At 38.1% G+C, this 22,824-nt stretch overlaps 1 protein-coding gene across 3 annotated transcripts in view; it reads left to right on the forward strand.

The window, feature by feature from the left end:
• The window catches only part of KIAA1958 (KIAA1958 ortholog), an 87,959-nt gene that overhangs the window by 43,784 nt on the left and 21,351 nt on the right, over positions 1 to 22,824 (forward strand). Inside the window, exon 2 of one of the 3 annotated variants that reach the window (XM_014585511.2) lies at positions 6,911 to 6,994. The exons of the other annotated variants lie outside the window; for them this stretch is intronic. Coding sequence (XP_014440997.1) covers positions 6,911 to 6,994 — 84 coding nt within the window. The remainder of the gene's footprint in view (positions 1 to 6,910; positions 6,995 to 22,824) is intronic. 3 annotated transcript variants of the gene reach the window in all.

Here is a 22,824-nt window from a genome sequence, read left to right on the forward strand (position 1 = left end):
CAAAAAAAAAAAAAAAAGAAAAAATGGGAAGTGTCATGCATATAAGAATACCCACCACACCATTCTTTGTAATAGCAACAGGTTGGAAATAATGCAAATATCCATCCATAGGGAATTAGGGAACTGAATAAATGTATTGTTATATCTCTATTAAATTTGTCATTTCTCTATTAAATATTATACAGCTATAAGAAAAATTGAGCCAACTGTGTATGTAACAATATGAAGCTATTGCACATAGACAATTTTCAAAATTATATTCAGACAATTGGTAGCTGTTGTTTGTCATGCAATATGAGACTTAGCAACAGATGGAATAGGAACCATGATGTACTTTCACTCTGTATCCTTTTGTAACTTGTAGATACTGTATATATACACCTGTATTGCCTATTCAGATTTTATTAATTAATTTAAATAAAATGGATCATGGCCCGTATTTTTTAAAAAATCAGTTTTTACTTTGATCTCAGACCATATAGGTGGATGTTCTAGTGGATGATAAATGGAAAAGTGAAAATCAACTGCAGGTCAAAATGTGAAAAGTAAAACAATAAAAGCTTTTGGAAGAAATAGAAGATCTTTCATGACCTTGGAATAAGCAAGATTTTTTAAAACAGTACACAAAAAACATGGACCATAAAGAAAAAATATTGATAAATTGGACTATATTAAGAATTCTTGTTCATTAAAATACCATTAAGAAAATGAAAAAACAAGCCATAGACTGGGAGAAGATATTTCTAATACGTATATCTGACAAAGACTCTTATCCAGACTATGTTAATATCTCCTACAAAGAGTAAGAAAAGACCAGACAATCTAATAGAAAAGTGGGAAAAAGACTTGAACAGGCATTCCATAAAAGAGGATATCCAAATGGCCAATAAACATGAAGAGTTGTTCAGCATTATTAGTCACCAGGGAAATGAATATTAAAACCAAAGTGCAATATCACTACACATTCACCAGGATGGCTAAAACAAAAAAAGATTAACATTAAATGTTGCTGAAGATACGGAGCATCTTTTCTTTATGGTGGGGAAGGAAAATTGGTATAACCACTTTGGAAAATTGGTTGTCAATATCTATTAATGCTGGACATACGATTTCCTATGACCCAACAATTCTACTTGTAAGTGAGTACCCAAAAGAAATGCATGCACATGATCACCAAAGATACCTATGAGAATGTTTATAGCAGTTTTATTGGAATAACCCAAAAGTGAAAACTAAGAGAAATGCATTGTCTAATAGAACGGATAAAGAAATTGTTTATTTGCATTATGGACTGTTACATAGCAATGAGGATTAATTATTTGCATAATGATATGGATGAAGCTCACAGACATAATGTTGGGCAAGAGAAGCCAGACTCCAAAGAGGGAGTTGACCTTCTAAGATTCCAGTCCATTCATATGTGTTCCTATAGTAGCCAGACAGACTTATGAGGTTTCAAGTCAGGTAATGTTTTTTCTTGGTGAGAGAGTATGGCTGAAAGAAGGATCATGAGGAAGGCTCTGGGGTTGTGCACTTTTTCTTGATTGTGGTGCTGGAATCACAAATATATTCAATGTGTGAAAATTAGTGCATTTAATGACTAGTCTATTTTATTGTGTGTATATTAACAATTTTTTTAAAGAAGGACTAGATTAGCCACAGCATGGTGGTACCTGCCTTTAGGTGCAGGTACTTGGGAGGTCGAAGCAGGGAGATCACAAATTTGAAGTCATCCTGGGAAAATCCTCTCTCTTAAAAAAAAAAAAAAAAGGGGAAAGGAAAAAAAAAAAAGAATCAAATTTTTCTTTTTCTTTTTTTTAAAGGTTTTTGCTATAGAGTGTGTGCCCTCACCAGATACAGACAGAAACAATTAGAAAGAAAGTAAGAAATTACCCCTAGAGGGATGACCACGCTGCAGTCCCCTCTCCTTCATTCTCTTCCTGGGACTTTGGGTACACACACTCCTGGCATGATTTTCAAGCCATCAGATACGGGACTCGAACCATGATCAACCATGTGGAAGTTCAGTGCCTTCTACTGGCCCCCAGAAATTTTCTAAAAAGGCAAGATTATTGTACTATTCTTTATTTTATTAGCAATCATCTCTACTCTTATTAAATTTAGGTATTAGCTGTAAAACTTACTTCTTATACTTGTTTTAAAATAATTTCCTCCCCCTTATTGATAAAATAAACAAGAATGTCCTTACTCTTCCAACCCCCTCTAATGGCGCATGCCTAGCTATTAGAAAAGGATATGACAGCATGGTATTTTTCTTTAGTTTTATATTCTAAAGATGAAATGGCTCTTTCTTTTTCTTTTTAAATTGCCAGGTTGTGCTTGCTAGAAAGGGGGTAAGGAAAGCACAGCTCCAGTGGGCATGGTCATGCCACAGTTCTTTTTCCTCCCTTTCTCCCTCCCATCAGGATTGGGGGCACACAGGTCAGTTTTTCAAGCCACTGGGGCAGGATTCAAACTGTAGTCAGCCACGTGCAATCCTGCTCCTTTGACCGCTGCACTACAGGGTGGATACTGGAATGGTACTTTTTAAACTAAGAGTGAAGCCTAGAATTAATAGAAGAGAAAGGCTAGAAAACAAAGTTGGGCTGAGGATAGTGTATTATAGTATGAATGTGTCAATCAACTCTGAGTACATTAGTATGGTGCTAAAAAATGTGGAGGAGGCGGCCAGCAGGTGGTGCAGCAGTCAAGGCCCTGGATTCCCATGTGGTCTACTGTGGTTCGAGTCCTAGACCTGGTGGCTTGAGGATCACGCGAGATGTGTGTGTGCATGCTCAAAATCTCGAGAGGAGACTGGAGGACAAGAGATTGTAGCATGGCCGTCTTCCCTGAGGGGTGGTTTCTCACTTTCCTTCTCACTGTCTCTCTCTCCAGCAAAGAAAAAAAAATGCGGGGAAGATGCAGAAGTGGGAGAGTGGCCACCTCCCCTCAGGAACTGTCACATGGGATGACATGTCACCCATGCCAGCACTCCGTAGCCTTACATAGACATCTGCACCAGTTCTGCCCACAGCAGACTAATGCTTTTGCTCACATACCCCTTAATAATACTCTGAAAAAACTACCTCCTGTTCACTTTTAAATTAGCATCCAAAGGCTTTTGGCATAAGTTTCAATCGTTTTTTTGCAAAAAAGAGGTAGAAAATATTGAATACAGTCAGGCATCTGTATCTGGGTTCTACGACAGCAGATCCAAAATATTAAAAGAAAAAGTTGGTTGCATCTTTATTGAACATGTACAATATTTTTCTCGTCATTATTCCCTAAATATCAATAGCATACTCAACTGTTTACGTGTCATTGTATTGAGTATTTGAAGTAACCTGGAGAACATTTAAAATATATGGGAACATGTACATAGGTTGCATCCGGGTACATCCCTTTTATATAAGAGACTTCAGCATCTTTGGATTTTGGTATCCACGGGGGATCCTGTAACCAAATCCCTGTGAATACAGAGGAACAAATGGAAATGAGGATGGACTATAACTAGAATGAATATTTCATGATACAACTTGATAATAATTAATTACCTTGTGAATAAAGCACACTTTGATTCTAATAGAAATTAATACAATTTTAAGCCACTATTTTACTTTATTTTGAACTTTTTTGGTGGTTCTGCAGAATATTCCATTTCTAGTTTAAAAAAATCAACCTCACGTACCTCTGACCTCTTAAACTGTCCTAAATTTAGAACACTCCAATTCAGGCCCCAGTGGCAGATCTCTTCTTTGTCAGAATATGCGTAACACAGAGACAGACAGAACATGCCGTAGGTACCATCATTGATTTATAAATTCTGTTTGGCTCTTCAAAGTCTTTTATACCCCAGCACATATACTGTAGTAGATTTGGGCTGGCAACTGGAGCAAACAGCAAGTTTTAGAAAAGATCCCATGTCAAAGTTGAGGAACTGGAAATGTTTCCCCTAAAGTTGTTTGTGACTGTTTATTGCTTGACTCTGTTTGAAGTTTGAACATCGCTGAGATAGATATTTGAACAAATAGCCAAAATAAACAGTTGTTTTAGTCCCTTTGGGTTTACATATAAATAGTAGAGGAAGCTAGTATGATAAAAGATTACATTCAATCTGTGGCTTCCATGCTTTTGATAAAAGATAAGCATTTTTATTGTTGATATATAAACAGTTTCAACTGGAAGAGAGTAACATAACCTAAAGTTAATTCTATTGAGGCATGAAACTGTTTTTGTATATTTGAATTTTGGAAATAATCTTAAAAATGTGACTATAAAAATATATACCTAAAATATACATATATTTACCTAGTGAATATCTATTCATTTTATAAAGTCATGTGGATTTTGGCAATTATACCTTAGAATTGTCATTTAAAAAATACATAGTTATTCACAAATCTGCATAGTAACATACAAAGTAGTATGTTTTTTGAGTAATACCCAGTTTATTATAAACTTTTATATTTATTGTTAGATGTGGTAATTACAAAGAGTTCCACTGGGCAGCCTTACAAATTAATGTAAGGTTGTAATGTAAGGTAATCTGATGTTTTCCTGACAAGATAACTGAGGTAAACAAAGCTTCTACATTATGTTTTACAATCAGAAAGTGCATTTCCCCAACCCATTTTGCCAAGAAGGTGCATGCATTCACCAGAAAGAGAGATAAAGAGGAAATAAGAAAGCAGTCACATAGGGAGTGGCCATGCCGTAGTCCTTTCTCCTCTATCACTCGCCCTTTTTGGGATTGTGGGCATGCACAAATTTTGGCATGTTTTTCAAGCCACAAGTCCAGGACTTGAACCATGCAACCAGCTATGTAGGATCCATCTGCCTTAACCAGCATGCCATGGGACGTCCCAGAAATTATTGTTTTTTATTTGGAGAGCGATTTCTGCTATAGGGTACATACGCTCACCAGAGAGACAGAAAGAGAAATCACCCCCTGAAGGGATAGCCATGCCACAGCCCCTTCTCCTCCATTCTCCTCTCGAGATCTTGGGCATGCATGCACACGCACCTGGCGTGAGTTTTAAGTCACTGGCTCTGGGACTCTAACTGTGGTCAACTACATGGAAGTCCATTATGCCATCTGCTGCTGTTCTCTAGAAATTACATTTTTATGTTTTAAACTCTATGTTTGCTTCTCAATAATCCATAGAAAAGCCTGATTTTCTGCAGTATTATATAATTTCATCTTTGGGGTTTCACTTTTTATTTTCACCCAGACTATGTCTGTCACTGTGATGCTTTTTAATTTTTTAATTTTAATTTTTATATTTTTTTGCTACAGGGCACTTGCACTTGCTAGAGAGAGATGTAGTGGGAGGGAAAGTGAGAAATCACCCCCCAGAAAAAATAACCATGCAGCAATCCCTTCTCCAGTCTCCTCCCAAGATTTTGGGCATACATGCACATGCACCTTGCTTATTTTTCAGTTTGCCAGGTCCATTATTTGAACTGTGAAGTCGGCCTGTGGAGTCCAGCACCTTAATTACCATGACACCTGTTGGCCCAGTAGTGGTGATTTTTGACAAAATGACTTTGTATTAATGTTAGATTCCAAATTCAAATTTGCATATTATAGAAACCATTTAAATGATACCATTAATTTTTTCCCCCTAGGGGGAGGTTTTTGCTATAGGGCATGTGCGCTTGCCAGAGAGAGACAGAAAGTGAGAAATCACCCCCCCACCACCACCAAGGAAGATGGCCACGCCACAATCCCTTCTCTTCCATTCTTCTCTCGGGATCTTGGGCACGCACGCACACATACCCAGTGTGAGTTTAAGCCACTGGGTCCGGGACTCAGACCGCAGTCAACTATGTGGGAGTCCAGTGCCAGCCATTACGCCAACTGCTGATCCTGATACCATTGAATTGAACCATTGTGGAATTGTGTAAAATGGAGTAGGGTTTCCTGTACAGGACACTGCCCTGGTACTTTGTTTCTCAAAGTGTGGTCTCTCAGGAACATAGTGGTGCTAGTTAAGATGCAGGTTCCTAGGCCTGCCACCTGGTAGTCTGCCTTTTAACTGAGCATCCTGAGCCCGGAAGCGTAGTAAAGTAAAAGAACCACTGCTCTTAGAGCAGCATTACTGGGTTGTGAATGATACATAACATAAAGAGGACCTGGAGTCCTTGGAGGCAGAAGATAAATCATAAATTAATAAGATATAACAGTGTGTCCAGGAGACATCTCCCCTTTCTTACATTCTGAAAATAAGAACTAAAAAAGCCTTATTCAGATTTTATTGTCCTGTCTTTATACCTATGAAGTTTCGTCCTTACTGCCCCCCAAAATACCAGTTTTCTTTTTATCACTTACGACAGGCTGTCCTGCAGTTTCATACAGAATACTTACAAACTGTCTACCTCATTGCCACTGTAGAAGAACCACAAAAATCTGATTAGTTCTTTTAAAATACAGAATTCTAGAGATGTGTTAAAATAGCAAATATAGATATTTTAATTGAACAAAACGAAACCAGTACAACCTCTGTTTTCATAAATGAAGTGATTCCAAATGAGTTTGTCAGCTCTAAGGAGGCCCTTGCACACTGCAGTAGGATAGGTAGCCTGTTTCTATCCCACATTTTTCCTAAAAGGAAGGCTGTGTCTAATCTTATTCTTACCCAGACCTGCATGCACTGAACCAATGTGCCAGTGACACAAGAGGCTCATTTTGATTGTAGAGGGTTGTGCTCTTGTCATGCACATCATTTGTGAAACTGAAGTTGGCCATTGTAATGTGGCGGGTATGTAAATAACCTTATCAGTGATCTCTGTAAAATTGATTCCTTCTTTCCCTTTTCATGATAAAAGGAAACTTTATTTCAGAGTAGAAAGTACATTGTCTGAACTCATCAACACCCTCTCTATCCCTCCCCTTCCCAATTTGTTACAGACCAGGATGAAAGAGCGGCGGAGCTCAGCAGGGAGCAGAACGAGAAAACCATCCGGAGCACGCAGACCGCGCTCCGCAATTTCCGCGAGTTCCTCATCTCCAAGTATCCTTCTGAAACCAGAGAGATTTATGTCATCCCTTGCAAGGAGTTGGATGCCTACCTTGCCTCTTTCTTTGTTGATGCCAGGCAGAAGGATGGGTCCGAGTATGAACCCAACAGCTTGGCCAATTACCAGTGTGGGCTTGAACGGTACCTGAAAGAACACAGGTATGGCTACAGTATCACCAGGGACAAGGAATTCAAGCGTTCCCAAGAAGCCCTGAAACAGAAGCAAATCGAACTCCGCTGCAAAGGAAAAGGAAATAAGCCACACAAGTCCATGAAGCTCACCTTTGCCGACGAGCTCATCCTGCGGAAGAGGGGACTACTCAGTCGGTACAACCCTGAGGGTTTGCTCAACCTTGTCTGGCTCAACAACACCAAAGCTTTTGGGCACTGCACGGGCTTCCATGGATCTACCTTGAAGTGGGGTGATATCAGGCTCCGGGTAACAGAAACGGGGCTGGAGTACTTGGAGTGGATGGGTCAAGACACTGGTGACTTGAATGCCAAAACCAAGAGAGGAGGGACGGACTCTCGTGTGTATGCCACCCAGCACGCCCCACAGACCTGCCCCGTACAGGACTATAAGGAGTATGCCCAGCGGCGGCCTCCTGCCATGCGCTACGAGGATGCCCCTTTCTATTTGTCCATCAAGCCCGTTGTCAACTTGGCGGCTCTGCATTGGTACAACTGTCAGGCCCTTGGCAAGAACAAGCTGGCCAAGATGGTGAAGACCATGTGTGAGAAGGGCAACATCCCTGGCAGGAAAACCAACTTCAGTGTGTATCAGAGCTGCAGCACCTTGTCCGAGGCCCAGAGCAACCAGCTGGTGCTGATCTGTAACAATCTGAGCCAGCAGGCAGCCCAGTCAGTGGCCGGGCACTCCAACAGTGGCAACTTCATCGTCTCCGCCTCCTACGACTCTTCCTCAGACACAGCCTGAGCAAGACCCTCGCTTGGCTACTGTGTCCGGAGAATCTACGATACACACTGCTTCCCATCCCCTTCCCTCTGCCCTCAGTGTTAACTTTATAAAAATATAAATATATAATATATTTTTCTTTTTACAAATAAGCCAAGGGAGATAGTTTAGTATACTAACATAGTATTTATAGGCTTAAGAGAGATGTCCTCCTGGGTGATCACATGAATTACTGTTACAGACTTCACAAAACCAGAGTGGTTCTCAGGCAACACGAATAGAGAAGGAATTCCCTTTGTAGAAAACTGTCAGAAAGGAATTGGAGTCATCCTAGATGCTGTGTCCTCTACTCCTGCTTTTCCTTCCCACCCACTTCTCACTTTTTAGTCTCCTTAATAAATAGCTTTATTTTTTTAATTTTAAAACTTCTATATTAATTAGGAGACAACACTAATTTTACTGCTTACACAAAACTGTATTCAGTCAGGTCCAGGATAGAAAAGTGTTGTATAAGCTTGATATCAGATTATTTAGTCTTTTATTTAAAAAAAAAAAAAAACAATTAGAATTTTAGCTCTTGTGCCTCATTTTTTTTGCAGTGTATGAAAATCTAGAGGTTTCGCTAACATATTTCTTTTTAGGGGGAGGGGATGGAAAGAGGGAATAAAGGTGCCATTCTTTTGAAAGATAATATAATTTTAAAACAATATGCAAAGTCTAATGTTGTGGCAAAAGAGACTGTTACATATTTTATTTTTACTGTTGTGCTTGAGTCTAGTAGAATGTTTCGTTGTCCTCAAGAAGTCAGTATAAGTACAGTTTGATTATGAGATTTACAAAAAAATATAAACTACCAACTTTGAAAATGTTGCCAACTTTTAGATTGTATAGTAAGCTAAAAGAGAAGATAGGAGAATGGAGAAGTCTTATAAAAATCTAGAAGCATTAGTTGAGACAACAGAAGAAGTCACCCTCTTTAAAGTTCAAATCCCCTGAATTACTAACTTATAAGCATTAAACTTCAGTCCCTTTTCCTAGTGGGCTATTTGACATGGTAGTTAAGGTCAGAGGAATATGGACTTTCATTTTTAGGTAACAATATTTTGTTACCAGGTTTAGCCCAGTTCCAAGCATTCTTGAAAATATTCGAATTTTCCCATAGTAAATATGAATGCATTTATCTGTGGTATCTTGCAATTATAATGGTAATTTTGGTTAAACGCTTGTGGTGGTTTCTCTAAGATCTTTGTTGTCAGGTCTTGAATTATTAGTTAAGATACTTCAAAAATTAAATAAATGTAGTCATTAGAACTACAAAAAAACTGAACTAGGTTTCTATCCTGTATGACACACATAAATTCCAAATCTTAATTGGTTTGTTGGATCTGGTCATTCCATTGGGAGTATTTATTTTTCAAGACAGCCTCATAACTCATAATAAGCAAGAAGGGAGGTAGTATTTTACGTGTTAATTTATTGTATGACCAGGACAAATTCCATTCTGATTTGCTCTCTAAGTCATCCCAGAGCTGAGCTTTCTCATGGCTAGGCATCTCTTTTCAACCCTAAAGCGTTAGCACATAACCTATTCCACTTAGCTGTGACCTTTCATTTGGTTCAGGAGAGGGAAACCTGCCATAGACTTTGTGTGGTGGAATAGCTTCATTTTCCTCCATAGGGAAGCATTTGTTCATATATCTAGAAATGAGAAGAAAAGGCAGAAGATACCTTGCTTTTTGTGTGTGTGGTAATAATGATGATAACTACCGTTTTTGAGGCAGTATGCATGCCAGCACTGTGCTGAGTACTTCCCATGCATCACACATGTAGTAGTCACAAAGTGTAAAATCATTAGAAAATGCAGTCATGCATAGCTTAATGATGGGGACACACTCTGAGAGAAGCATCTTTCGGCAGTTTATCATTAAGCTAGTCATACACTGTACGTACACAGACACGCTGTCGCTCCACCTTCGTGCGTGGGGTCCATTGTTATGGAAACATCATGGGATGTGTGACTGTATGGATAAGTATAAAGGAAGCAGAAGCACATTCACCTGCCGGCCAAGGAGAACTGCTGCTAACATTTTGGCAAATATTTCTTCAGACATATTTCAGTATGTACATATATATTTCTATTTCCGATATCTTAACCTTTTCAACAACTTTGAAAAGAAGATGAGTTAACTTCTATTTTATGGTGACATCAAGATTAGTCAATTAGATTATAGCTAAGGAGATGGTAGCCTGTCATCTCACACGCAAGTTTTCTCATCTGCCTTTCTCAGTGTCAGCTCGTAATTCGTTTCCAGTGATTTGAGCCAGAGATAGGGACATCGTGTCTTCCCGGTTCTGAAGGCTGGCTGTCTGATTAAAGGAATGCTGAGTGATCTTTCTTATTGCACATTATGTCCTCTTAGACACCCCTCCCCAATTCATTTTGAACTACAGAGTCTACTTACAGATCCTTCCTGTTCTCCTTACACTGTAAGTGATATGAAGTGCACGTGACAGCCTACTTTAAGGGAACTCTTTTTTTTTTTTTTAAGTTATTCTTAGGTGGGTTAACTTTCATGTTTAAAAAGGTAGGTATCTGTAAAACATTTAAAAAGCATACATTTTGTTTTTAATTGACATGGTTTCTAAGTTCTTAGTTTTTTTTGTTTGTTTGTTTTGTTTTTTGGAGAGGTTTTTGCTATAGGGCGCGTACGCTCACCAGACAGACAGAGAGAGACATAGAGACAGAAAGTGAGAAATCACCCCCCTCAGAGGGGATGGTCATGCCGCAATCCCTTCTCCTCCATTCTCCTCTTGGGATTTTGGGCACGCACGCACACGCGCCCGGCGTGAGTTTTAAGCCACTGGGTCCGGGACGCGAACCGCGGTCGACTACATGGGAGTCCAGTGACATAGCCCTTATGCTAACTGCTGTTCCCTAAGTTCTTGGTATGTTTTTGTCAGCAAAGTCTGTCTTGAAGAAGAAAGGCAGTTGGTGCACTGATAAAATTTTGAATCACCGTTTGTGTTTATTGAGGTACTGAAATGAATATCTCTCTTTAATTGTATTGCATTTTCATTTAAAAGAACACACTTAAGCTAAGAATGTGAATTATTATTTATGTTTTGCTGTGATCACTCAAACCAAATAGGGACAGTGTGACATTTAGATTCAGAAAACTTTTCTGAAGAATGGCTTCAGAAACAGTCAATATTATAGTACCTCTTTGAGTTAATTAAATTATGAAAAATCTGCAGCTACCTCGAAGTTTTGTGTTTTTATCTAAATATCGAGGGTACACCACTGCTAGGTATTGTTTTTATTATTTGGAACTTTAACTTCAGAAAAATCTTGTCTACGCTGTGGCAGAGTGTACATACACAAATCCACGTGGTATTGCTTATTCCAATAAGATTTGTGCTTCAGCAAAAACTCAGCAGCCCAGCAAGTGTTCACTACAGCTGAATGTGCTACCTTTTCAGGCAATCCGTGGTTCACATAGATACAATAAAGCCATATTTGCAAAGTTCACTCTTAAAGATCAGTGTAATGTCATTGTCATCCTCATACCAGTGTCCTTCACATGGCTCTGGAAGTCTTGCACTGTCTGTAACAAAAAACTGAATCCATCTGCCACTATATTGGATGACATAGCTGATCCTTCTTCCATATTTATGTAAATGACAAGCTATTGAAAATAATAGATGTTAGCGATTTTTTTTTTTTTTAAGAGGGTGCATGCTCTTGCCAGAGAGAAAGTGAGGGAAAGTGAGAAATCACCTTCCTGAAGGCATGGCTATGTTGCCTTCCCTTCTTCAGTTTCCTCTCGGGAGTTTGGATACACATGCACACGTGCGCAGTGTGATTTTCAAGCTGTCAGGTTCAGGACTCAAACCATGCGCTTGGCCATGTGAGACCTAGCACCTTAACCTCCACACTACCTGCTGACCCAATGTTAGCAATTTTTTTAAGAAAATTAAAACATGTTTGAGAAGGTTAGAGATATTCAGAGTATTTATGCAAGATAGTTTACTTGTAAGATTTTATTATTATTAGGGCTGGCCTAAGAATGATTCAGATATCATCCATTTAAAATATTTTTTACTTATTTTTTCCCTATGTTACATTTTTCCCTAGGTAAAATCACTGCTTGACCTGGAAATTTTCTAGCATAGATCAGGTCTCTGGTTTTCATTTAGGTCATTATTAGCTAATACTTTCATAGCATTAATTTGTCATATGGCTTGGCTTCCAGATGCCATGAAATCAGCGACTTCATTGAGATGAAAATTTATAGTCCCATCAACAAATGCTTATTGATCAGGCAGGGTCTAGACACTGGGAAGTGTACAGAGATACATAAAATAGTTTCTGCTCTCAAGAATTTACCTATGTTTCTGCAGCTAAAGATTCATTTCATTTTTGAGAACCCAGTAAAAAATTCTATGCCATTACTATTTTGCTTGGTTTTCAAACTTTGTACTCATGCCTTTGTCATTTATTAATGACTGTGTTGGTTTGCTGCAGAATAGATCATTCTGCTTTGAGCAGAATGTAGAGCCTGTTTTAAAGTCAGTAATAAGGGGAAGTCACTTCTGTAGCGTCCATTGTGTTCACAGAGGTGTACATATACGTAAGAACATACAGACTGTCATTGGTTGGGTACCTGGAGTGTGCAGTTGTACTTCGTGTTTTTGTATGTTATTGCATTTAATTCACACTTAGACTTGTTAGGTAAGTATCATTATTTTTCTTTCATAAGTGAGGAAACCGGACTAGCAGTTGGTGTAATGGCTATGTCGCTGGATTCCCATGTAGTCAACCGCGGTTTGAGTCCCAGACCCAACCCAGTGGTTTAAAATCACGCTGGCCATGTGTGCATGTGTGCCCAAGATCCTGAGAGGAGAATGGAGAAGGGATTGCAGCATGGCCATCCCCCCTGAGGGATGATTTCTTGCTTTCTGTCTCTCTGTCTCTCTTTGTCTTTCTGGCGAGCGCATATGCCCTGTAGCAAAAACCTCTCCAGAAAAAAAAAAAAGTGAGGAAACCCAGAAAAGTCTAATTGGTTGCCCATGTCACAATTAATATGTAAACGCATCAATATCTGAAACTAGATCCAAATCCCATTAGACACTATCCTTTTCTGTTATAGGTACTTGTTTGAGAAATGATTTGCAGTGCTTCTTAAAGCCCTCGGAAATGATAAATGAGATCACTGGTGTGAGAAAGTCATCGATATTCAGTCAACTCCAAATTGAGATCAGTGCCATCACCTGGCATGTTCATTATCAGTGTTATTTAGGTCATTACTGTAGTTACTCTGAGAGGAGACATTTGGCAGGGCTTGTTTTCTCCTAGCCATGAGTAGAGCCAAACTTTGTCACTCCCCAAAGAGCACTTACCTTTGTCATGGAGGTGAGTGTGTAGGTGCACAAGGAATGATATGGTTACGTGATTTGTCATTTGCATTTATCCAAAGAAAGCTGAAAACTCAATTTCAAGAGAGTTCTGTATTATTCAGACAAGGATAGGGGACATTCTAGGCAAAGAGCATACCTCTCTTAAACCTGTAAGCTGAAATTGTCATCAACTGAATAACTAGATATTGGTTGCCAGTCTACCAGGGAGTTGGGTCTTAAAAATATTATTAATAGTATTTAATAGAAAATTGTGTTGTTTGTTTTGTTTTTGCATGAAATGTGATTGCTATATAGCAAAAACCTTTTGGGGCAAAGTATTACCCTTAATGATCCCAGAATTCGACTGCGAGCCAGTTCAAATTTTTGCTAGTTTGTCTATCTGCAGTTAATTGAGATAAGAACTACTGATTTTAATCAGTCCTCTTCTGACAGACTTTATTTATAGATAAGGTGTATTTTTATCTTTATAGCCAAAATAAAGTTGTAATACTTAGCATTAATACAGAAAACCTATCATAAAGGAAATTTCCAGGCCTAAGGAAGTAATCAAAGAGAGTATCAGATAATTTATTGCAGAAAGATTTTTTTAAAGGTTCATTCATTAAAAGATAGTTATAAATACTAAAGAATTAGGGAGTTATCGATCAGGTTAATAAGCTTTTTCCAAATAGAATTCCTTTATGCAAGATATTATCTCTGCACTTCTATCATGGTGTGGTGCAGATAGACCATAGGCAAGGTCATCCTCAGTTATCTTCGTTTTGTTTCTTCCTTAATGTATGCCATTCTGACGTTGCTTTTCTTTACCACTTGGATCTGGCTGAGATGATATTAGTGCATAGCTTTTTATAAGACAAAGTGATGAAGCTAGGGTTAATTTTAGAGATCCTTGGCATTGAGTAGGAATGGGATAAAGAACACTGTAATTATCATCCTGTTGGTAGTTAGTGTGTTTTCTTTTTTAAGTTTATTTTTTTCATGAGAGAAAGAGGCACACCCCAACAGGGTCTTGCACACCACGGTCCACCCCTGGTCCACCAGGATCACGTGTGGTAGAGTGTACAAGGAGACCTTGGGACATGAACCTGGGAACTTCCCATGGGCTTTGGCATCACAGAGCATTGGTCACTGCTGTACCTGTGACTGACCAGTATTTATATTGGTGTGACAACAGAAAAGAGGGGATGGTATTGGTAAACTACTAACAACTCTGATTTCTCTAAATAAAGGGAATAAAGATACTCAAATTTTCTCCTTATCTGGACCATTGGTAAATTGACCAATTGGGCCTGTCAGAGCTGAGTGGAAGATTTGATTTGGTATCGAAGATTATTTTTTAAAAGAGCATTTTAATACATGTAAATTAAGTTTTTATGTAAACCATGTCTTTGTTGAATTAGAATCAGACAGTATTAATTAGGTCAGAGTCCTGATTTGATCAGAGTATTAATTAGGTCAGCGTATTAATGTAAACCATTGTCTTTGTTTAATTATAATCAGAGAGGCTAGACCTGGAAGGGACCCAAGAGATCATCTAGCCCAGTGATTTTCAATGCTGTGAAGAGTAAGGGTACCGTGTCCTGCAGGGAGAGATGAAAAGGGCCAGAGATGGAAAGAGCAAAGAGAACACATGCTCAGACACAGATTCCCCAGGAATTCTCCCGTTCTGTGCCCCTACCTTCCTCCTCTGATGCTCATTGGTCTCAGGTGCTGCTGTAGCTGTTGTGTACCCTCTAGGTGTGCTGGCTGGGAAATGAGGTTGGAAACATCTGATCTAATCCACCCTCCTCTTTTAGAGAAGAGGAAACAGCCTCCGAGAGAGAGAAATGCTCGGTGTGAGCTCTTTTTGAATGTGAAGTTTTATTTTTCTTCGTGTAGTGTTATATTTTGCTCTTAGCACCTTCTCCTTTTGAAATGTGATAGGAGAATCTCTAAGCATGGCTGGCTATTCCACTTTTATTCTAAGAGCATCTCTCGGCCTATTTCATTTAGGTTTCATTTTCAATTATGGGGGGGGGGATACTATCCACAATCTTCAAGTACATGAATTTTAGTTATAGACTATGAACTAACAGGCAACTTTTCGTTTAATTCAGTGTTCATCTGCGTCTGTATTACTGGCTGTGAATGCAGTCAACATAGCCTTTTTTAGTCTATGGAAAGTTTTAAAACTCATATTTGAACATTTGGGACATATCCTCAGTTAAGAGAATAAATTTCTATGAACATAACTAGGATGTTTCTGAAGTGAATTTATTTAGAGAGAGTAATGAAAGAGGCCTACAGCAGGAGGATATGTAGTAGAAATATGAAGTATTTGCATTTCTCATATTATCTTGCTTACTCTTCTGAAAAGGAATTCAAGCATAAATATTTTAAAATTTGACAAATTTTATTTATTAGATCATAGTTGAAAAAAAGATCAAATTCTGTGTTGAAAAGAGTACAATGTAATTATTTGTCTTTCTACGGAATGTTGAATTTTGCTAGACTTCAAATGTTTGTCTTGGTATTACACTGGAATCAGAGGACATTTTTTACTGTTATGCATTTATTTCAACAAGAGCTTTGGAAATGCTTTGGCTTAGTTTACTTGTTTGTGGTAAGTAGAATTAGGAAGACATCAGCAATATAGAACCCTGACAGTAATTGTGCATTCTATATTTTAGTGAGTTTTTTACGCTTGTTTATTTTCTGTGATTCTTAACATTTTATAAATCAATACCTTAGTATACTTCCACTAGAAATTAATTTATAATTATTTATACTAAATGAAGTAGCAGGTTCATATTTAGTATTAACCCACTCAGATTAACTTTATCTAACTGAACTTTTATATCTGCAATTCATTATATTACGAGTTTTTAAATAGCATTTATAACAAAAGAACTTTTGTTTTATAAAAAGCATTTGTTACAAAAAGAAAAATCTTGCCAAAAACCATTACAATTTCTATGCATTGTGTAATATTCAGTGGTGTCACTGTTGAGATTTTGCATGTTGTTATAGGTGCTCCTTCATATGTGTCTGTGTGATGTTTATGTGGAATTGTTAATCATTGCTGCTATCACTTATTATAGTTAAACTGAAAACCTGTGCTAAAGGCTGTGCCAGTTGACATTTGTATGTGTAACTTGAGAAAATATGTACTTTGTTGTTTAATATTTTGAGCCAGCACTTAGTGGCTGCTACAGAATGAAATATTGTAGTTGACAAGTGGTGCCAAACTTGGAAGTCTTGTTTTAGATGTATAATTCCAGGCTAGGTCAGCTTTTCTTCCACACTTTTCCAGTTCTTTGAAAGCAAAACATTTGCACCAAAAGAAAGAAACAAGATTTCTGAACATTTCCAGTGCTCCCTCCACTAGAATTAAAATTTTTTTTCTTCTGTTATTTGATCACCTTACAGAAAAATCAAATAGAATGACGGTGGAACAGATTAATTTCTCTTGATCTAGATATTTTTAGGCTAAACAGTGTAACAGGAGACTGTGAGGTACATATATCATTTGTGTCAGTTAACCCTGGCTTTTTGTTTGAATTGCATTCAATAAGAGTATTTAGTAATTTTATTTATTGATACGTCACAGTTTCCAGATGTTAGCTTTTACATTCAACATTTGCATTAGGCTTAATTAACAACTTGGTTGCCTTATAGCCATAGGATAGTCTTCACGCCTACCTGTCTAGTTTGGTTTCCGGTGTAGCTGATTTTGCTTCAGCTATTCCAAACAAACTCTGAAGTTGGAGAGAAAATTCTTTCAACGGGTTAGCCCCTCTATACTTTGTTAAAGTTCGACATAGGGGAAATAACATTATACTTTTCTTTATACTCTTAAAATGGACAGAAAGCTACCATGAAATGTTAAGAAAAGAAGGCTGCTTCCTGAGGAACCTTTCTACACCAGCATGCCAAAACTCCTCACTTAGCACAGGGTTCCCCTTTGTCAGTTCAATGGGCTTATAATTACAAGATTCCTTTAATGAAAGCATAATCTCCTGAATTATATAGAGGCTTTTTGTGTGACTGTCAGATCCATGTGACAGCCAGCGCTGTATTTGGACACATTGCTGCTGAAATTACTGATTTAAGTCTAAGAGTATTAAAACTAATTTATCAAGGCCCCCACCGCTTCTTTGCTTAAAGCAAAAGAAAGGCAGATTGAACTGTGAGCCTTTTCTCCAGAATATGCTTTAAACATTTATTCCTCAATGAGGTGATAAAGCAATAAAAGGAAATTCAACTATGTGTAGTCTAAAGTCGTACCTTCGTCCAGTCACTTCCAGAATCACACATTATTTCTTGATTCCTACATCAGGAGTTTTTGGGCAAAACTTGTACCAAGAATTCCTTTTCTATTTTGGACACCAAAGATGATGACATGATATATCCAGATCATTCACAATTTCTGATAGCAATGGGCACGTTTATTTGATTCTTGCTCTTGGCTTTATTTCCTACCTTCGGATCTTCTGTACATTTTGTATGTCTGTCCTTTGGCCTTTATGTATAGGATAAATTTTAAATAGTACATACCTATTTATTAGGATGGTAATTTGTAGCGTTTCCAGTTTCTTCCATGACATTAAACATTGCACTGTAAGGGTAGGCATAGATTTGCCAGATTAGCCCCTTGGCGAGTAATAGTTTATACCTCTTAGGTTGTCATCTGAAAATACAACAGTAACTCCATAGGCCTGAAATCTGGTGAGAGAGTGACTGGAAGCATTTTGGTTTCAACAGAACCCACATGCTTGACTCATTTATCTGTTAAAAACGGACTGCTTGGATTAGTGAAGTGAATGCTAAATTCAGCTTCCACAAGGTCTTCCTTCTTTCTTATAAATGATTAGAATATTTGTAAGGTTCCTTTTACTGTCACTTCCAAGTGAATTGGGAATAATAAAAAGACGTATCAATTTAGTCGATATAATTGAAGACCGAGTATCTGCCTAGAAATGTAATAACCACAGTTATACTTAGGAAGAATGAGAAAGTACGGTACTATTCTTTAAAAGTGCGTTTATTTCCCCCCTTTATTTGACAGATAGTCATTTTTTTTTTTCCTGGCTTCTTGGCTTTTAACTGATTTATAAGGAAAAAGTACATGTGTGTTGGTTTCACTCAGTTCATATTTTAGAACTCTCTTAAGCTGCTACAATTATAATTTTGTGGGAAAGAAAAAGAGAAAGATGAGTTGAAGTAGAGGGAAGCTCCTACCGTGTTAGAATGTGTGACTGTGATGCTCTCGGTCAGGTAATCCTCTGCCACTTGACATTTGTAATAATACGGTAAAACTTTGTCATCAATAAGCGTGTACTATTGGTTTCATTTTTATTTTGCTGCTCACTGATCTTTTATACTAAAACGTTTTCATCTTGATCCGCTCACTGTTTTTACTTCCTATTTGTCTGTGTACTTGTGCTCTAAATAAAATTCTGGATTTATGTCTCAGTAGTTTATGCCGTTGTGTGTATACTGTTTGCCTCTGATGCAGTGTAGTTTTTTATTGTTTTCAGTATTTGTTGAACAACCTGAAACATATGGAAATTAGAAAAGCAGTTCAATAAAAGCAGTTGAGTGTGAATGATGTCTCTATAATGAGCGCATGTTTCAGTCCCCGTAGTGTCTGTGTTTGGGTATGATGACCAGTCTTCATTCATTCAATAAATGGTTGTGTGTAAAGCTGACTGATTTTTGTAGCTACAATTTGAAAAAGAAGTTAAACCATATTTTGAAAAAAACTGTGTTGACCTGGATGCAGCCCTGGCCCCAGGTTATAGCCAGTGCATATCGAATCAAGCCTCAAGCATCTGTGCATATGACCTCTGGGATGCTGCCCAGAGGGTGGCAGAGACCCTGTAGGAAAGGATTTATGGCTGAATTAACCATAGGCTTCCTGGAGCCCTGGGCCTGAAAATCCTGTTAATGGAGCTTAAAGCCCCATTGCCAACAATGAACTCATTCTTTGTCTTGCTATCTGTAGAACTCCACCAGCAGTTTTTCTTTCCCTCCACTAATCACCTTATCAGATTTTTTGTTGTTGTTTTCATCAGAGGGTGTTTGTATTCACCAGAGAAAGAGAGAGAAACAGAGGAAGCACCCCGTAATGGAGTGTGGTCCAGCTGCAGTCTCTTCATTCTCTATCCTGTAGGGATTTAGGGCTTGTGTGCTTTCAAGCCACTAGGGCCTTTGAATCATGGTCAGCCATGTGAGATCTGACTCCCTTAACCACTGGGTGATAGGGTTGGCCCCAAATGCTTTTTAAATAGGTTTAGTTATACCAAGCTGAATAGATGTCAAGGTCTTCACTTCCTTATTTTGAGGAATATCTTCTTATATAGAGTTGTTCATTTGCCATTCATTTCATTTAACACATTTGACAGTATTCTTTGAGCAGAATAGGGATGGCAGTTCAAACTAAGTTGGTCAATTCAGATGTCTTTGTTACTAGAATTATTAATAATGAAAAATATGTTAAAACACCTGAAGATAATAATGCTTTTTTTCATAGACAAGTATTTTTCCAGAAGTGCAAATGTATTTCTTTTATGTCTGAATAATTCATCAAGATCTTTACTCACAGCTGAATATTCCAAATGGAAATTACTCTATTTTTGTATGATAGTATTTTTATATTGCTTTAAAGTTACAGGTAGCAGGTAGCATAATTTTTAAGGCGCTGAACTTCGACATGGCTGACTGAAGTTTGAGTCTAAGACCTGGCAGCTTGAAATTCACGCCAGGAGCATGTGTGTGCATTCCGAGAATCCCAGCCATCCTCCCTGGGGTCTGATTTCTCACTTTCTATTCCCCCTATAGCAAAATCTCACAAAAAAGTTTTTACAAGTAGTTAAACTGTATTTTCATATAAAACAAGGAACCCAAAGGAAGAGGCTGAATACACAGCAAGAAGGTGGCCCTCTGCCAGGAAAAAAAAATAAATAAAAAAAAATAAAAAAGCCATACACTAATAAATTGTGAACTTTTCTGTGCAATAAAATAAGAAAATTTCCCCCAAAATCCTTAAAATTAAAAATATACAAACCTCTTCCTTTGCATGGACAGAGAGCTCTCTGGTGTTTCTTCCCATTTTTTGTTTAAGAATTATTTTTTATTTAACTTTATTTATTCAGTTATTTTAATTTGAACAGAAAGGGACAGAGCAAGAGTGAGGGAGAAATAGGGGAAATGAGAAAGCAAGCCGCCAAGTCTGGGACTCAAACCGTGGTCAGCCATGTGGGAGTCCAGTGCCCTTAACCACCACGCCACCTGCCAGCCCTGGCTTGATTAATTTTTATGAAGCAAATGTATTACTGTAACCACCACCCAGCAGAAGATGCAGATTTATTATCTGAACCCAGAAGCTTCCCTCATGTGTCCTCCCAGTTACTATAAGATAACCACTATGTTGACTTTACTATAAAGTCAGTTTATATCGTTTTGGAATTTGTATAAATGAACGCTTTCCGGGACCAGCAGTTGGCGTGATGAACCCTTTCAATATACTTTTTTTTGGAGAGGTTTTTGCTATAGGGTGCGTGTGCTCACCAGAAAGAGAGAGATAGAGAATGAGAAGTCACCCCCCAGGGGGAGTGGCCACGCCACAATCCCTTCTCCATTCTCTCAGGATCTTGGGCACACACGCACACAGTGTGAGTTTTAAACTGCTGGGTCTGGGACTCGAACTGCAATTGACTATATGGAAGTCTAGTGACAGCCATTACACCAACTGCTGGTCCTTCAATATCCTCTATACTGTCTGATTTCTTTTGCTTAATATTATGTTTGTGGGAGTCATTTATGTTTCTGCATATAGCATTCCTGTAGTTCATTCTTTGTCATTATTGTATAATAATTTATTGTGTAAATATTTCATACACATAGAGTTGTTTATGGATGTAGGGTTATTTTCAGTTTGGGGCTATTTGTTGTTACTGATTATGCTTTTACGAACATCATACGTACATGCCCTTTGGTACCCAAATGTGCACATTTCTCTGGGGTCTGAATCCTAGGTCATAGAGTAGACATGGACTCAACCTTAGCAGATACTGCTGTTAGTCTCCAAAGTGGTAGTGCAAATTGACACGCACTCGAGCTGAGTAACAGTGTTCATACTGTTCCACACCCTTACCAGCACTTGATATTTACAGATTTTGCTTGTCAATTTAGACATTTTGGTGAGTGTATTTTAATTTCCTGGAATATTAATATGTCTTCTTTTACTCAGGGCCCATTTAAGTGTCATCTATTTTTAATCGTCCTTTCTTCTTCTAACTTATTTGTTAATAAACATACTGCAATTTTTTTCCCTACTGTGTGGCTTACCTTTTTACCTCTTAATGATACATTTTGATAAACCTTTGTTTTTAATTATAATGGAATTCAGTTCGCTAACATTTTGGTTTAAAAATACGGAGCTACCCCAAGTTCATAGAGCTGAAAAGTGTTTCTAGAAGCATTTGTTTTACCATGCACATTTAGGTCATTATTCATTTGGAACTTTTTGATTATGATATAGAGATTCAGTTTTTCTCATGTTGTATTAAGGATTTTTATGTCTGGGACCAACAGATGGTGTGTAATGGTTATGTTGCTGGACTCCCATGTCGTTGACTACGGTTGGGGTACCAGACTCAGAGGCTTGAAACTCATGCTGGGTGTGTGTGCGTGCGTGCCCAAAATCCCAAGAGGAAAATGGAGGAGAAAGGATTGCGGTGTGGCCATCCCCTCTGGGGGGGTGATTTCTTGCTTTCTGTGTCTCTAGAGAGCATAAGTGCCTTATAGCAAAAATCTCTTTAAACAAAAGGATTTTTATGTCTGCTTATGAGCCAAGATGAGCTGTACTTTTATTGTGTTCTTTCCATATTTTTATAGAAAAGCTATGTTGCCTTATAAAAGAAGTTGGCTAGTATTCCTACTTTGTGTTCACTAGCACAGTTTGACATTCTTTGGTCCTTTAATGTTAGAATTTACTGTTTGTTGGAACTTAAAAGTTTTCCCTGTGAGATTTTTGATTGTAGGTTCAATTCCCCCCCCCCCTTTTAAGGTTTTTGCCATAGGGTGCATGTGTTCTCTGGAGAGAGAAAAAGAAAGTGAGAAATTACTCACAGTGGGGGGCAGCCACAATGCAATCCTTATCCTCTATTCTCCTCTTGGGATTTTTGGACATGCACACACACGCACCCAGTGTGATTTTCAAGCCACCAGGTCCAGCACTTGAACTGTGATCGGCCATGTGGGAGTCCAACACCTTAACCACCATGTGACCTGCTGGCCCCTAGATTCAGTTTCTTTAATGGATGTAGGACAATTAAAATCGTTTTCAGTTTTGATATGTTATGTCTTTTTAATGTATTTGTGCATTTTTATCCAAACTTACAAGTTTATTGGCATCAGTCATTGTTACACGGGTTTTTGTTTTGTTTCAGTTCTCTGTAGGATCCAAAGTGATAAACCCTTTTTCAT

Source organism: Tupaia chinensis, unplaced genomic scaffold, assembly GCF_000334495.1.
Source record: "Tupaia chinensis unplaced genomic scaffold, TupChi_1.0 Scaffold000081_1, whole genome shotgun sequence".
In the NCBI taxonomy this organism is placed as follows: Eukaryota; Metazoa; Chordata; class Mammalia; order Scandentia; family Tupaiidae; genus Tupaia; species Tupaia belangeri.